The 15892-nt window shown below is 34.9% G+C and overlaps 3 protein-coding genes across 5 annotated transcripts; 2 read left to right on the top strand and 1 right to left on the bottom strand.

The window, feature by feature from the left end:
* The first annotated feature begins 1665 nt into the window (after positions 1-1665).
* Positions 1666-7367, top strand: LOC117989177 (U6 small nuclear RNA (adenine-(43)-N(6))-methyltransferase). Its single transcript, XM_034976498.2, has 7 exons — positions 1666-1880; positions 2319-2532; positions 4087-4227; positions 5083-5218; positions 5933-6049; positions 6339-6499; positions 6831-7367. The coding sequence occupies exons 1-7, from the start codon at positions 1776-1778 to the stop codon at positions 7361-7363; spliced, it is 1407 nt and encodes a 468-aa protein (XP_034832389.1). The 5' UTR covers positions 1666-1775; the 3' UTR covers positions 7364-7367.
* Positions 7368-8628: 1261 nt separating this feature from the next.
* Positions 8629-11207, top strand: Slbp (Stem-loop binding protein). Its single transcript, XM_069503280.1, has 5 exons — positions 8629-8763; positions 8852-9017; positions 9103-9205; positions 9876-9998; positions 10337-11207. The coding sequence occupies exons 2-5, from the start codon at positions 8924-8926 to the stop codon at positions 10503-10505; spliced, it is 489 nt and encodes a 162-aa protein (XP_069359381.1). The 5' UTR covers positions 8629-8763; positions 8852-8923; the 3' UTR covers positions 10506-11207.
* Positions 11208-11867: 660 nt separating this feature from the next.
* On the bottom strand, positions 11868-15553 carry Hmg-2 (High mobility group protein 2). 3 transcript variants are annotated; one of them, XM_069503278.1, is made up of 7 exons: positions 15098-15553; positions 14864-14954; positions 14458-14600; positions 13929-14050; positions 12920-13042; positions 12335-12500; positions 11868-12037 (listed from the first exon to the last, which is right to left on the bottom strand). In XM_069503278.1, the coding sequence occupies exons 1-7, from the start codon at positions 15342-15344 to the stop codon at positions 11898-11900; spliced, it is 1032 nt and encodes a 343-aa protein (XP_069359379.1). In that variant the 5' UTR covers positions 15345-15553; the 3' UTR covers positions 11868-11897. The 3 variants fall into 3 exon arrangements, with proteins under 3 accessions (XP_069359379.1, XP_069359378.1, XP_034832390.1); XM_069503277.1 differs by having other exon boundaries at positions 12920-13035; positions 13925-14050; positions 14864-15023; XM_034976499.2 differs by having other exon boundaries at positions 14864-15023; positions 15098-15549.
* Between the last annotated feature and the right edge of the window lie 339 nt (positions 15554-15892).

Consider the following 15892-nt stretch of genomic DNA (forward strand, 5'->3'; position numbering starts at 1 on the left):
CCAATCCGGTGTTGTTTTGTTGTTGTGGCCCCGTGCATAGACTATTCAAACAAGTAGACCTGTTACACATACCTACCTACATTTTACCGTCATTCCGTGCATTACCTACATTGCACCAGCATATGTTATTGGTCTGTGCGCACCAGCACAGCAGTCACAACAGCAGCACATAGAGCTGAAAATAGTAGGTAGTCTACAAGTGGTCTACAATTATTAGATTTGCTTATGAGCATGCTAGTATATTTGCGCCATGTAAAAAGTACTCTGTGATTTGCGCCAAGCCATAGATTAATATGTATAAGCAAGGCGCCAAGGAACCGTTAGAATAATAATATAATAAACATAGAGTACATTGAATATACGGGTATAGAGTCATCAGTCCCTATTTTTTGGTAACGCCATCTATTGAGCTGAGTTGCAACTACAGGATCTGCTATATATACTAATCCCTATAGGTACAGTATATACGCTACCTAGATAGGTACCTATATATAGGTTTTAAATTTTCTTTTATTTCTATTTTTCTATGGTTAATTTCAATAAAACACATAAATAAGGTAATACCTAATCTTTTATTTATTTTTATAACTGGGCACACACTTTTTTTCTGTTATTACAGCAAATCGTAGTCCGAGAAACGTAGTCGGGGTTATATTAGTTAGGTACTTATAGAGCTCTTCTTTTTTCTTGTTTTATGGCTTTTTCCATCACATCCAGATCAGCACAATGCACTGTAAATCCATACTTTGCAGTTTCGAATAGCTAAAGAGGTACAAAGAAATAAAGAAAGTTGCTCGGTAGAGTTGTCAGAGTTCAAAATAAAGCACAAGTCACTTCACTATAACAGAATCACCAAAATCCAACTAACAAAGTCAAGTCGTTGAAAAATATCACATAAACACCTTGATATAATGGAAAACCTCGAAAAAAGTGGTTGAAAATAAATAATTTTTAATAGACACAGACCACAGACTTGACAATTTGTGACTGTGCCAGTGTTTCCATATGTAAATCAAGTATTACCGTGTTGTAAGGTTAAAAATACGGTGTTTCTTGATTAAATTACGGTGGATGAGCTAAAAGAATACCGTGTAAATTACCGTGTAATTTTTAAAAAGAAAAAAAACGTTACGAATTTGCTTTTTAATTAATTATTAATATTATTCTGAGTCTGACTCTCCTAGCATAGCAATGTCTTTTCATATATTTTTCTTATTGCATTCATCCATCACATTTAAGAATTTTTACATTTCACTTCTTGCTAATTGCTTGAATAAGGACGAAAATAGATTGCCAAGATTAATAATTGATACTTTAACTGTGTGTGTGTGAGTGTGGCGATAGATTAGAAAAATAATAAGGATTTCCTTGAAATCTGCCACAATCTACCACTTTGTTAAATCGTCAGCTTTTTCTGCCAGAGTTAAAATTTAGGAGCCAAATCTGCCCAAATGGCAGAAATCTGCCACAAACGGTCACACTGCTGACCGGCCACAAAATTTACAAGTAGTGCCACCTGTTGCGCGTGGTTGGCAACAAAACTTACTACTAGTGCCATCTGTCGAGCTAAGTCTGAGTCAATGTACCCTGTGCGATTTTGTACTGTGGCTAAAATGTACTGAGTGAAAAGACCCTGCTAATAAAATTAAGTGTAATTTGGTAATAACTAGTATTACAATTAATTCAAAGAGTATTATAATCACTACCTACGTTTTAGTACGATTCACCATTTGTCGTGGTATCCGATTGTATAGTTAAATTGTTAAGGATATAAAATGGCATTAAACAAGTTTATGCATCCCCGCAATATTTATAAAACCCCTCCAGACTTTGCGAAGCTTGCAAAAACATACGAAGAATTTTCAGATATAGCCAAAGTGGTAAAAAATATTTTACTTCAACTTACTTCTTAATAAAAATATTTTCTACTAAGTAGGTACATAATGCACAAAGAATTATTTCCTATATTTTAATTATCTACTAAAAGAAACTTGAAAACTTGATACTTTTATACAGTATTTGTTGCATGTGATGGGATAAGTACATAGACCCTGTTATCTTGTCGTCTCACATTGAAATTTTGAGATAAAAGGTAGACAGGGATTAAAGGGCTAAGATGGCAGAAAAAATATTACTTAAAAAACGAAATATCAGGTATATACTTACCTATCTGTACAAAAAACTATTGATTTCAACTTGTAGAGATCTTATTGCCTATTTGATTTGGTGTCAACTTCAAAAACTACCTACAAAATGAGTAAATTTTTAGTTTATTGGTTTGCACTTGCTTTTTATGACTGTTCACTTTTTTGTTTCAGGATGTCAGTGGCAAAGTGAGTATTGATTTTAAGAATCCACATTCATTAAGAATTTTAACAAAATGTTTGTTAAAATCAGACTTCAATCTGGATGTTGTTATTCCTGAAGACCGCCTGGTTCCAACCCTTCCTCTTAGGCTGAATTACATACTATGGATCGAAGATTTAATGAACACAATCAATAGAAGTGACTCAATTTATGGCATTGATATTGGTAAGTTATAAAGTAGAGTCTCACTAATAGGCTACTTGACACTTTTTTTAAGTTGGTCTTAAATGGTTAATATTTGTCCTATTATATCAAAAAAATTAACACTATATTTTTTTGCGCCCTCAAAACCGTAAAACTAATTTAAAAAAATATTTTTCTTAGACAGGTGAAAACACTGTCGGCCATGTTTGGCCGATAGATTATCTGTGCTCTGACGTCATGCATTTGTAAACAACAGCATGACCTCCCAAAGTTTAATAAACATGACTTCTATACTAGTTTACATGAAAAATATAGTAATTATCGTTATTGTATCATCCGAGAATGTAAAAAACGCATCGATAAAGACCACAGGAAAGTTGTGGATTAGAGTGCCCAGTGAAATAAATATACGTAACACGCAAAGACTTGCTTAAAGGGATCCTATATGACTAACGACTTCAACCCAAATTTATTTTTGCAAAGATCACTTTGTTGTAAGTCTTACTTAATAACTTATTCAATTTATAAAGAGAAAACGATAATTTTTTACGTTTACTATGAGTTTTTAGAAATATATAAAAACTAGCTTACGCTCGTGACTTCGCCCGCGTGGACTTCATAAATTTCAAACCTCCATTTAACCCACTCAGGGGTGGAATTTCAAAAAATCCTTTCCTAGTGGACACCTTCTCTTTACCTACAAAGAACACACTCACCAAATTTCATGTATCTAGGACCAGCTGTTTAGATGTTTAGGCTGTGCGTTGATATATAAGTTAGTCAGGACTCTAAATTTTATATATATGGATACTACGTTAGTCCCCGCGTGACATAGGAATGACATTTCTTTGTTTACATATTTAATGACGTCACATCATGGCTGACAGCGTTTTCTGCGTTTCAAATAAAAATAAAAATTGTATTTTTTTAAATTGGATTTATATATCCATCCTGCGTTTTTAATAATTGTTATTGATATATTTCGTTGTCTTAAGCAAAATACTATAGTAAATAATCATTTATTGGACGAAATTAGATATGAGTCAAGTAGCCTATTCAGCATGTCCAATATTCGGGCACTTTCTGCCAGCGCCTCTCCCATGACTCACTACACCCGCCTCATGTGGAGAAAAGTTATGAGTCAAAGTCAAATAATTAATAATATTAGGTAATAAATTACTCCTTTTGATAGTCAGATGTTGGATTTGTAAGATATAGTGGTGATAATTATTACGCAAACTTAAGCTACGAGGGTTCCAAACGCGCCCAGGTCTGAGAAGAGCCCACAACAAACTCAGCCGAATGAAATAAATTTGTAGTACACAAACACATATTCACTAATTATTAAAGTAGTACCTACATGAAATGCTTTATTCAAATGCCAAAGAGATCTATCTCAAATTTTTACGGAAGGGTATATATGTATGTGGCACAATTTGAAACATCTCCTTTCAGCCTGACCTGACCAGTAGTTTCAACTGTGCGTTGATATATCAAAGACATTAAGTCATCTTTTCCTTTTATATATTTAGATTTCTAGGAACATAATATTCATATTTCTTTACATATTTCTAGGAACTGGGGCATGTGCAATATATCCCTTACTGGCTGCAGTTAAAAACAAATGGCGTATGGTGGGAACAGAGACAGATGTACAGAGCTTGCAGCAAGCCCAAAACAATGTGAACTGCAATGATTTACAACACCTTATCGAAGGTATTTAAAATTGTATCTTAGATTTGTTTTAAATGAAATCAATTAGATATTTTTTTATCACTGTTAAATAAAGTAAAACAATTATACAGATATAGGGATATATAGCCATAAATATTTATCCCTAATAAACTACTGAGCAACTTGGTCTCATAATCATATTTTATTATATTGACTGTACACCACATTAAGAGCTATATAGCATAAACCTGTCTTGTTTTAACTCAATCTTAAGTCTGAGCAAAGTCAAAGTGAGTTCTATAGATCTAGGCCTAAGGGTGCTAGCACACAACGTGTCTCCTATTTGTTTCCTCTCCTACATCAAAACTAAGAATAGTCTTCTGGGAAAGCATTCAACACAGCATTGCAATATTGGCAGTCACACCTTTATACTAAGCACTAGATTTATTAGACACAGTATTCTTGAGGTGCACCCTATTACTTATCACAAAGTACAAAAAAAAATATATAAAAAGCCACTAAATAAACAAACTACAACTACTACTTATCAGTTCTGCTATCCAAATCATAACAACCATGAGTGCTATAGCAGTCCAAATAATATATAGTCCGTACGAAATGACCCCTCAGGCGCCTTTTAAATCTATGGGTTAACTGTCATGTCAAAATTATGGTTCACCTTTAAAATAAGGAATAATATCGTACTTTTGACATGAAATTTTACACAAAAATTTAAAGTGGCGCGTGAGGAGTTAAATTTTACGCGTTATACAATGATTTGGCATGGAATTAATACATATAGCCCTCATGGTTGTTATAATTTGGATGGCAGAGTTACTATCTGTATCAAGTACTATTTTCAGTGTCAGACAATGTACATGAGAATAATGATTGCAGTGAGAGAGAATACTACGAAGTCGGTAATCGAACATATGTTTTTGGATAAAAATTGTCAAACATTTGACTTTTGCATGTGCAACCCACCATTTTACACTAATATTCAGGACCTGTGGGAATCTCGTAGCCCAGCCAGGTACATTTATTTATTAATTACTAGCTGGTGCCCGAAACTTCGTACGCGTGGATTTAGGTTTTTAAAATCCTGGGAGCTCTTTGATTTCCTGGGATAAAATATACCCATACTCCAGCTCTTTAAATATACCCATGCGAAAATCACGTCAACCCGTTGATCGAAGTACAAAACGAACCAAACAAATTTTCGCATTTATAATATAGGTACCTAGTTGTTTAGATAGTATCTTGGTATTAAACCAATTTTCATGAATCCTTAGCTCTTTCTGTCTATATAAATAACTAGCTTATGCTCGCAACTTCGTACGCGTGGACTACACAAATTTCATACCCCTACTTCACCCCCTTAGGTGTTGAATTTTCAGAAATTCTTTCTTTGCAGATGCCTACGTCATAACAGCTATCTGAATGCCAAATTTCAGCCCGATTCGTCCAGTAGTTTGAGCTGTGCGTTGATAGATCAGTCAGTCAGTCACCTTTTCCTTTTATATATTTAGATTTAAACAGGACTTTCACAATTCAGAAACTGCAAAGGTTGACTTATACAATGTACATAGCTTTAAAAACCCCTAATTAAATAATTAAAAAATGGCTCACTAGCTTTGACGTGTATATAACAAAGAAATAACTCTTACAATTTAAAAAATAATCAGCCTTGATGTCTATACACCAAAAAAGCAAATACTAGGTAATACTATAATAATTTCCATTACAGACCTGAACCTAAAAATGGCTTCACTGGTTCACCACATGAGCTCATAACTGAAGGAGGAGAGTTGCAGTTTTGTAGACAAATTATAGAAGAAAGCAAGCTGCAAAAAGACAAAGTTCTGTAAGTTGTATTTTTCAATTGTATGTGTGTAAAAAACAGGCAAGATATGATAACTCGGATGTCTCTTCCTTAGACCAAGTATGTGTTGAACGGTTGAGCCGTGAAAAGCTAGCAGACAGACAGACAGACTCACTTTAGCATTTATAATAATGTATGGATTTATAGGATTGGCTAATTCTAGGATAGCACTAGATTGAGATATATCAGCTTAACCACAATTATCTATATGAACCACACCTTAGTACCCTAGCCTGGTATTAAAGCATAATATTTGATTTTCTATTTACAGCATATTTACGACTATGGTTGGACATAAGTTTAATTTAAAGGAATTAGTTACTGATTTAAAAGCAGATGGTATTACATACACTACAACAGAATTCTGCCAAGGTCGAGTCACAAGATGGGGACTAGCTTGGACATATCAAAAATACGATTTTTCTAAAATGTGTAAGGCATATTTTCTTTTTTTTCAATTATTATTTTTGGCCCTTTTGTTTAGCTGACCGCCATCTAGTAGGTAAAATATGACTTCCGCAAAAATAGTTTTTATGGCCAAAAATGAATTTTTTATAGCGGTTTGTTTAGGCAGTAATAATAGATTGGTGGTCATATACTATACTATTTTGGTCTGCATGCCGATTCAATTTTAGGTTACAGACAACATTAAAACAGCCAGGACAATTTTTACTCTCATTGTTTATTAATGTATTGTTTTTGGTGTTTGGTATCTCAAAGTTTACTTTTATGGTCATTACATTTTTTTAATCTTTTTTTTTAGTTTCACCAAGAGACAAGTCTCGAAAGAAAAATGTTCCACATTCATTTGTTTTACCAGAACTAAATGAATGCTGTGATTATACAGAGAAGTTAAAAGGAATACTTCAAGATCTACAAATCATTTATAAGGTAATAACAAAACGAAAAAACGAGACGATTCTTGATGTTGTTGCTTTTGCCAATACATGGTCAAATCAACGCCGTAAAAGGAGGATTCAAAAACGTTTGTCAGAGGATCAAGTCAAAAGAGCAAAACTAGATTTACAAAATACATCCAATGTATCATTACAGAACAGTACTAATGGATCAAATGATACCATGATAAATAAAAGTATACAACCTGCAGAAGAAAGTACAAGTAATAATGGATCTCTTTACAATTCACTAGAGAACGAAACAGAAGCAGTCCATGCATTAATGAAAATAGCTAATAAAGATAAGCTTTTAAATATTGAAATGGAATTTTTGAATGGTAGTGCTGGTAAAGAAGGATTACATCAAATAGTTCAGTTCATTAAAAATAATTGGAAATGATGACTTGTTTAATTTTCTATACTTACTAAAAATAAAATTACCTACCAGATTCCGGACTTAAGATTAGGGCAGGATAAAACGTCACAATCCCGTCGAGTTGCAAAGACGTCCTAGGCTATCAAATGACCTCTAAATACTGTTGGGCGAAAAATATTGGTTGTTCTGTGTTTTTACTTTTTACTTTTTATGTAAAAAATAAAGAAATAAAAGTTGTCAGATTTATTCCAAAAACTAAACTAGTTCGGGATGTGAAATTTCGTTAGGTATATTATGTAGGTACCATTATATTGTAGTTAAACAACAAATAGGTACTGAAAACAACGAGCATAAAATGTCTAGTTCATAAGCTGTGACCAAAATAATTATGTACGGAACCCTAAAAGAGCGAAGCCCGTCTGGCACTTGGTCAGTTATTTTAATTGAGTAACTTAACTGGGAGCCGCTACATTCAGGGTGTGGAAGACGGAAGTTTCTACAAGAGATCTATGTCCAGCAATAGCCATCTATCGCAGAGTATACTAATCACTGTATAGTTTGATAATATGATGATGATGATAATGATGAAAACAGTGTTGCCAGCACAGACTACAGTGTACAAACAGAGAGTTGCCAGGTGATGTGCGTCAACGCCTACAAACAAGATGCTGAAAAGATACAACACTACTGCTTCGCCTGAATACTAAAAAAATCACCAGATATGTAAATCAGATCTTTGCTGAGTTTTAAACTGTCTTGTCGAATTTTCGAAGTGTAAAAAAGTCACAACCAGAGATACGAATATGACCCAAAACGTACGAATTTCGTACCCTTCTGGCAGTGGCGTGCAGCTCATAGAGGCATGAAAGCATTGCTTACCCCAGTTGTAATAGCTCAATGCATATTTTTCATTATTTTTCGCCAGTAAACAGGTTCTACCAGACTGGTGCCTACCCTGGCTTCAAACCCTGTGCACGCCACTGCCTTCTGGCCATCTTCTGGCAACGCTGGATGAAAATGACAAGATGATCCATTCACGAAGTACCTACCTACTAATAAATCCCAATTTTAGGCGTCCACAAAAGCCATCGAAACTTTTTGAATGGGAGCCAAAAAAGAGCTAGAAACCCTCGCTCATTAGATTATTTATCTACTATATATTATGCCCTCGCTATTTTATCAATGTTACCCAACCTCAAAAAGGCTAGAGCCCAGAACCGTAAACTTGAAGATTCCAGTTTAAAAAAATATTAAATACCACTTTGCCACAGACCAGTAACCAGTAAGTGTTTTTCTCTTTGGTGTGTACTTTTTCCCGCTTTTATTTTATGGAAAAATAAGAAAATAGCTAGTAAATAGCTTCGAATTTAAATACATTTGGAGTTTATTATGAATTCTTGATGACAGCTTACAATGTAGAAAAAGTGTGTGGTTTAATAAGTTCTTAGTGCCAGTGAACTTTGCTTAAATTTTCATCCAGTTTATTGTTGTAACTTTTCTGTGAGTTTTCAGAATATTAATAAACATTAAAGCTGATCAGCAGCATTTAACAGGTTCGAATATTAAAGTAATCTAAGGTACGCAATGAGTATAAATGATTATATTATTAAACAAAGTTGGAGTGAACTCTGCGAAAATGATCAAGAACAAGAAACTCAACCACCACCCAACAAACCAAGTAAGGCTTGTGCACCAACGGTATATTTATTAAAATAAGTACATACAATTTAAATGTGTGATATTAAATCGCCTTTCATATTTAGTTCGTCGAGCCACAAAAGAAAAAATGAAATCTGACAGCAGAGAAAGCTCCAGCAGTCGGAAAAAATCAAAGCCTAATGGTAAAAATGATTCTGAGAAATCTAGGTAAGTTCAGTTAAATTTACCTTATCAATAATTAATCTAATCTAATAATTTTGTTAGAGTTCCTACACAGGGTAATGATTTATATAAGACCAGTCAGTTGTAGGTGGATACCCTCTTATTTTAAATCCATAATCAGTACCCTTATTATAAATGCGAAAGTGTGTTTGTTTGTTGGTTTGCCCTTCAATCACGTCGCCACGGTGCAACGGATTGACGTGATTTTTTGCATGGGTATTGATAAAGACTTGGAGTGACATAGGCTACTTTTTATCCCAGAAAATCAAATATTTCCCAAGAATTTTTAAAAATCCTATATCCACGCGGACGAAGTCGCGGGCATCAGCTAGTAATATTATAAATGCGAAAGTGTGGCTGTCTGCTAGCTTTTTACGGCCCATCCGTTTTACCAATTTTGATTAAATTTGGTACGGGGATAGCTTGCATCCCATGGAAGGACATAGGCTACTTCTGATCCTGGTAAACAAGGAGTTCCGATGGGCTTTTTAAAACCTAAATCCCCACCACCGAAGTTACAAGCATCATCTAGTCTTTAATATTCTATTTATCATAATCAGCACAGTCAAATTAAATTAATTTATTCATATTAGTTGATTTGTGGTAGTTAATTTTCTCAATTATTCTCGGCTATTAAAAGTTTTCTCATTTATAGCAAACCTTCAAAAAAGCCAATTGAGTTGGAAACAGACCCAGAAATATTGCAAAGGCGTCAAAAGCAGATAGACTATGGTAAAAACACAGTTGGCTATCACAATTATACACTTCAAGTGCCCATGTAAGTAATTTGCTCAAGAATTCTGACTTTATATTGTAAGTGGGGTTGATTATTTCTCTTGTCTATCTCATAGTGTGGGATATTAAGTCTTAGTTGTTGTCGTCCCCAACCTGCAGGCTAAATTTTTGCTATAATAAGGTTGTTAGTTGTGTAAAATAAATACTATTTTGTGATGGGCAAGTACCTCATAGCCTGACACACACTTGACCAATTTTTGTTTCTAATTGACTAAGTTACAAAGTCTCCTGTTCTTGTCAAGAACAGAATCCGAATTCTATGAACAATATCAGTAGTAATAGCTGCACTAGTCACTTAAATGGTGTTTTATGATTTTTCAGGGATAAACGTACAAAAGAACACCCAAAAACTCCTGATAAGTATGCAAAATACAGTAGAAGATCTTGGGATATGTTAATCAAAATGTGGAGGAAAAAACTACATGAATTTGATGGTGAGGACATTGACTTTGAACATGAAACTGGAAATTTCTCAGAACTTGAAAACTAGATGAGTAATGGTTATTCTTCCAAGTTGACTAAAAACCATTGAAGCCACATTTAATAGTTTTTTTTTTGCTATCGGGCTTCATAATATTATACAGTGGAGCCTCTTTAACTCGAACCCCATTGACTCGAAATCCAAGACAAAGACATTAACAATTCCCTTCCGCTGAAGTACAAAAACCCTATAACTCGAATAATTTAGATACTTTAACTCAAATTGAATATGATTTCCCTGTGATGTACTATTCATTCATATCACACTCTAAACTCAAACTACAAATTTAGCAGACTATATCTGGAAGAAGCAATATGTAAATTCTGTAGCCTCTGTAGATCGAATTTTGTCCATAAGACTGAGACTCTTTGTCTCGAAGTAGAATCGACGATCAATAACCAATTTTTTTTGTGTCCTGTGGAAGTTTTCAATAACAACTATTGTTTACATTTTTGCACCCATCTGCTTAGCGAAAGTTTCTTTGCTTCCTTGAAAGTGCCAATTTTTTTTATAGAACATTGATTTGCAATTTTGATGTTCATTATTTTTCATTTAAATAAATCACTATAAGTCGAATTTTTATTTTCTCATGACCTATAACTTGAAGTACCATGGAACATTTGATTAAAAACTCCGTTATCTCGAAGTCCTCGCTTTAAAAATCGCTAACTCGAAATAGTTAACTTTTCCCATGAAGTTAGAGTTAAAGAGGCTCCACTGTATTATGATAATAATAATTAAATTAATAATACATTTTGTTAATCTTTCTGTCTCGGAATTGTACTTTATCCCCAACCCAAAAAGAGGGGTGTTATAAGTTTGATGTGTGTATCTGTGTGTTTTTGAATATTATGTTCAAATATTTTTGCTTCCGACAATACAATGTGTATTTAGTGGGAAGAATATTAGGTATGTTTGCAACTGTCTAGTTGGTGTAGGTGTAGTAGTTAGTAACTGTGGATGATGAGGTCCTGGGTTGGATTAACCCTATATCTATTTTTGGCCTAACCTAATTATTACATCCCTGGTAGCGCAACTAGTGGTCGAGTGAGTGAGACGTCGCCAAATAGTTCTATACATATTAGTGGTTACGCCACCAGCGGATAATGCTGGCCGCCACGCCGCCACCATTATTATATTATATAAACCAAGCTGACAATAGTGAGCCCTCCATAGAGACCATAGAGTAGTATACATTTTGTTGGTAGCGCGTCTGGTTGCGCCGCCATCAGTGTCCTAGTGAGAGTGCCCTAAGTATATGGTAATTATCAACTTGTGCTGACATTTTTCATATCACTTGGTGTTTCACCAATGGAAATGTCATAAAATGTAGACATAATATTTTTAAACAATATAAATAAAAAACACTGATAATAATAATTGACTTTTTATTTAATCATGTTAAATCGACGGTAGTTCTACTTTGTTTAAAATATCCTTTGCCTGTTTGACCAATGGATTGTTCTTAGTTTCTAATGCGAAACTTTGCAGTTTTTCCATATACTCTTCTATATTGCTGTCAGATGCTCCAAAAGATCCACCTGGAAGTCATAATTGAAAATTTGATGATCTCAAATATGTAAACTAATCAAAATCCTAAAGGTATAATCACGTCATATCAGCTCGGAAAGAGATCGTCACCATATCAACTCAAGCCGTCCAGTATTCTTTGTATGTAACTCCTTACTGCAACACATAATAATCGGAATAGTATCGCAATCGCCTCGCCTCGGGACAAGCTCACGAACCGCGATGCGGTGCGTGGTCAACTTGCAGTTTCCTGACCAAACTGCGTTATTCAAATGACATCCAAATGAAGTAAACTATTAATGCTTCACCTTGCAACGGTAATGCGACTGACTGTAACGCTTGCACTAGCGAGCTGACGAGTGCGCGGCGATGCGCCACGAGTGCCGCCGTGCGTTCAGCAGCCGCCGTCGTCTCCGCGCGGAGCCGCGACGTGGCTGCGCTCACTTCCTCGGCGTGGCGTTGAAGTATGGCATTCTGTTTCAAAAGTAATTTCAATATTAGTCTATGTAATGTAGGTAAATGCAAGTCCCAAACTGACAAGGATTAGATTGGGACTTTCATTTATATGTAACAAAAAAATATAACGATGGCTGCATCTTCATCTGCATGGATTTAGGTTTTTAAAATTGCTGTGGTAACTCTGGGATTTTCCAAGACGCAAGCTATCGCTACCACGTCAAAGCGGTTAAATTTATGAGCAGTGAAAAGGTAACAGACAGACTTCTCATACAAACACAAGTTTATAGAGTTATTTGGAGTTATTATAATGGCATCTTCTAAGAAAGGATTTTTGAAAATTTAACCCCTAAGGGGGAAAATAGGGGTTTGAAATGTATGTAGTCCACGCTGGCAAAGTGGCGAGCATAAGCTAGTTATTTATATAAATAAATTACCTGTTGCTCATAATCAGAATTAGCTTTGCGTAACTGCCGTAGTTCAGATTCTCTGAGCTTATTGTGTTGAAGGAACTGGTCTGTAAATATGGGGATATCTGTATCACCAGCCATTTCTTCACCCTGAAAAATTTACATTATTTGCATTGAATGAAATGCATTGCTATGTATAAGGAAGTCTGCTATATTATAGCTTTTGCCCTATTTATTTTAAATATTGTTGATGAAAAACAAAGGAATACATTGTGGTGAATACAGACTATTCATATGATAATGAAAACTGCATTATTTATTTTATAAATTGGGTCATAAACTAGTAATTTAATGGTAATCTTGCTCCATGTATTATTACTTCTACTTTACGCTGTATCGGCGAAAACGCACTGCACTTCCGTCATCCGAGTTCTATCTGTGAGAATACCAGCGATTGTTATCTACGACATATGTCATAAGCTACCATACAAAACAAAAAGGAACGTATTTTCTTGGACTCGGATCGGATGAGTGCAGAACCACAGTTAGTGTCAGAAAAACTAACTCCTAACCTTGATACTGTACAGTGGTGTGGGTGATTTATTAACTTATTTGGTGACTATGTTTTATAGGCGACTTTGTCCACGACACATTACATATAATTTATAGTCTATAGCACTCAGAGATTCTTTCTATGCTCTGGGCTGGTTGCCACACTTAAACATTTCCGTCTCTCAGCACTTAGAGAAACTTATCTACCAGTGAATGAATTTTTAAAATTGGATGAGTAGTTTCGGAAATTAAGTACCTCCTACATCTAAACTTTACTTCTATATAATTTTAGTGTAGCTATGAGGGCAAAATTAAACAGGGGTGTCTGTTCTGCTGTTTGATTGTTTTATTAGTCAAGTTTTGCTTTCACCGCATGAGGAAAGTACAGTACTAGTTATACGCAGACACATCCACTGTAATCCAGAGCTTGTTTTACCCAACACCAATTATTGCAAGTAATCCCATATATAACTTGTATACTTACAGAAGCTGGTGTGATACAAGGTCTTGGTCGAGGTGGGGTTGGTTGTCTGGCAGCATTATTGACAGCAGCTGAAGCTGCCACATTTGCATTGATCACATTCTGTTCTGCTATTTGTGTAGCTGCTGCAGGAACAAAATAGATTCATCATCAGTTTTTTGTAGATTATTTTTTTACACAATACAACTTATAGTTGTGTGAGACATGGTTGCTAACAATGAGTGTCTTAAGGAAGCTCAGTCATTGAACAGGCAATGGAGAGAGCTATGCTAAGTTTTGCTACATGCTCAAATCAGAAATGAGGAGATCTATAGATCTAACCAACCAACACAGCTCAATGAGTTACGTTGAAGTGGTAATAGGATAGCAGATCAATAGATGTGTATACCTAGTATAAGTGGCATGTCACACAGAAAAGTATTATTTATTTAAGCCCTTGTGTACTTGCTGTTGGTGTACTGAAATAGAATAAATAAAATAATATAGGTTTATTTAATAATAAAGGCACTAAGCTACAGCAGGCATTATTTACCTGTATCTACCACAGCATTGTTGATATTTGTATTCTGCTTAATTTTTTTGGAAGAGTTGCTCATGTCCTTTTGTTCCATTTGATGTTTCCTGAACTCTTTATAGGCATCAGTCTTTTTATATTCAGCCCATTCTTTTATATACCTATAAAGGAAAAGTATTTAACTATGTTTAATGGTGAAAAAGAAAAGCTCCATGCAGATAATAGCAGTAGGAAAGTGACAAGCTAAAACCGTAATGCTCAACAGTTTTGAAATATCAAAAATGACAGGTAAAATTCCCACTAGTTGAATTATTATTATTCTCTATTAGGTACCTACTTCCAAAGTTCTCATGCCTAGTATAAACTTAATATTGTCAGAGAGGCACATGGAATTCATACCAAAACATGTAAAAAAATATTTTACCTTTCCTTATCCTGGTCAGCTGCATTTAAGTATTGCTGTTTCTCTTCGCCTGGAAGTTTACTCCATTCACTGGCTAACTGCCTTGTCAACTCTGCAAACCCAAGTTCTGGCTGTTCAGCACGTAACTGATCACGTCGTTCATTGAGAAATCGTACGTAGCCTATTAACAAATTATAACAAGGCTGTAAAAATGTTGAGAAGCAAATTTAGTAAAAAAGTTAAAGAATAATTTACCGGTGAGTGGTTGGCGTGGAGCAGTTACATCACGCGGTGTTTTGGGTTTTCGTTTCTTAGGCTTTTTTGGAGAAGGTTTTTGAATATCCTTTGAGTTTAAAGGCTGAGGGCCGGCATCAGCTTCATTTCCATTTACAGAAGAGGCTGGTGCTGCTGCATTAGTTTCTTGGTCTGCATTCGTAGACTTTGCAGGTTCTTCATTTGGGACTGTTTGCACTTCATTAGTTTGAGCAGTTTCTATTTCCATGATATCTTTATTCAAGTTGGATTATACCTACTAGAAATTGCTTGAAATACACGAGGAAAGGAAACACAGAGTACATTGAATATAGGGGTAAAAGGAAAAATGTTAAAAGTACTCTGTGAAGGAAAACAACTCAAGCAAAACTCAAGTAGATTTAAAAAAAAAATCAATTTGCTTCTTTGCTTTGGACCAAAGAGTATAATATATACAGGCTTTGACATCGGATTTGTTTGTAACTTTCGGATTTCCATTGAGAATATAAACTATAAGATACCCTACACACGATGATTTTATGTTTGTTGGGGTAGGTTAGACAGGATTGGGATCCAACAAGTAGCCAACAACAATAAAGTTAGCAGCATTGCTATTATTGTTTGTTTGTGGCTTTTTGTCTGAGCTTTTTGTTATGCCCGCCCGGCGCCCATACTCATGCTATGCTCATGCCTATGCCTAGTAATGCCACACAGCACAATTTACTTCGCCAAAGATGCGTTGTTTGCGTGGTTGTTTGGTAGAAAACCATAGAGATATATAGAAAACACACGAGAAAA

This window comes from Maniola hyperantus, chromosome 15 (assembly GCF_902806685.2).
Source record: "Maniola hyperantus chromosome 15, iAphHyp1.2, whole genome shotgun sequence".
NCBI lineage: Eukaryota > Metazoa > Arthropoda > Insecta > Lepidoptera > Nymphalidae > Maniola > Maniola hyperantus.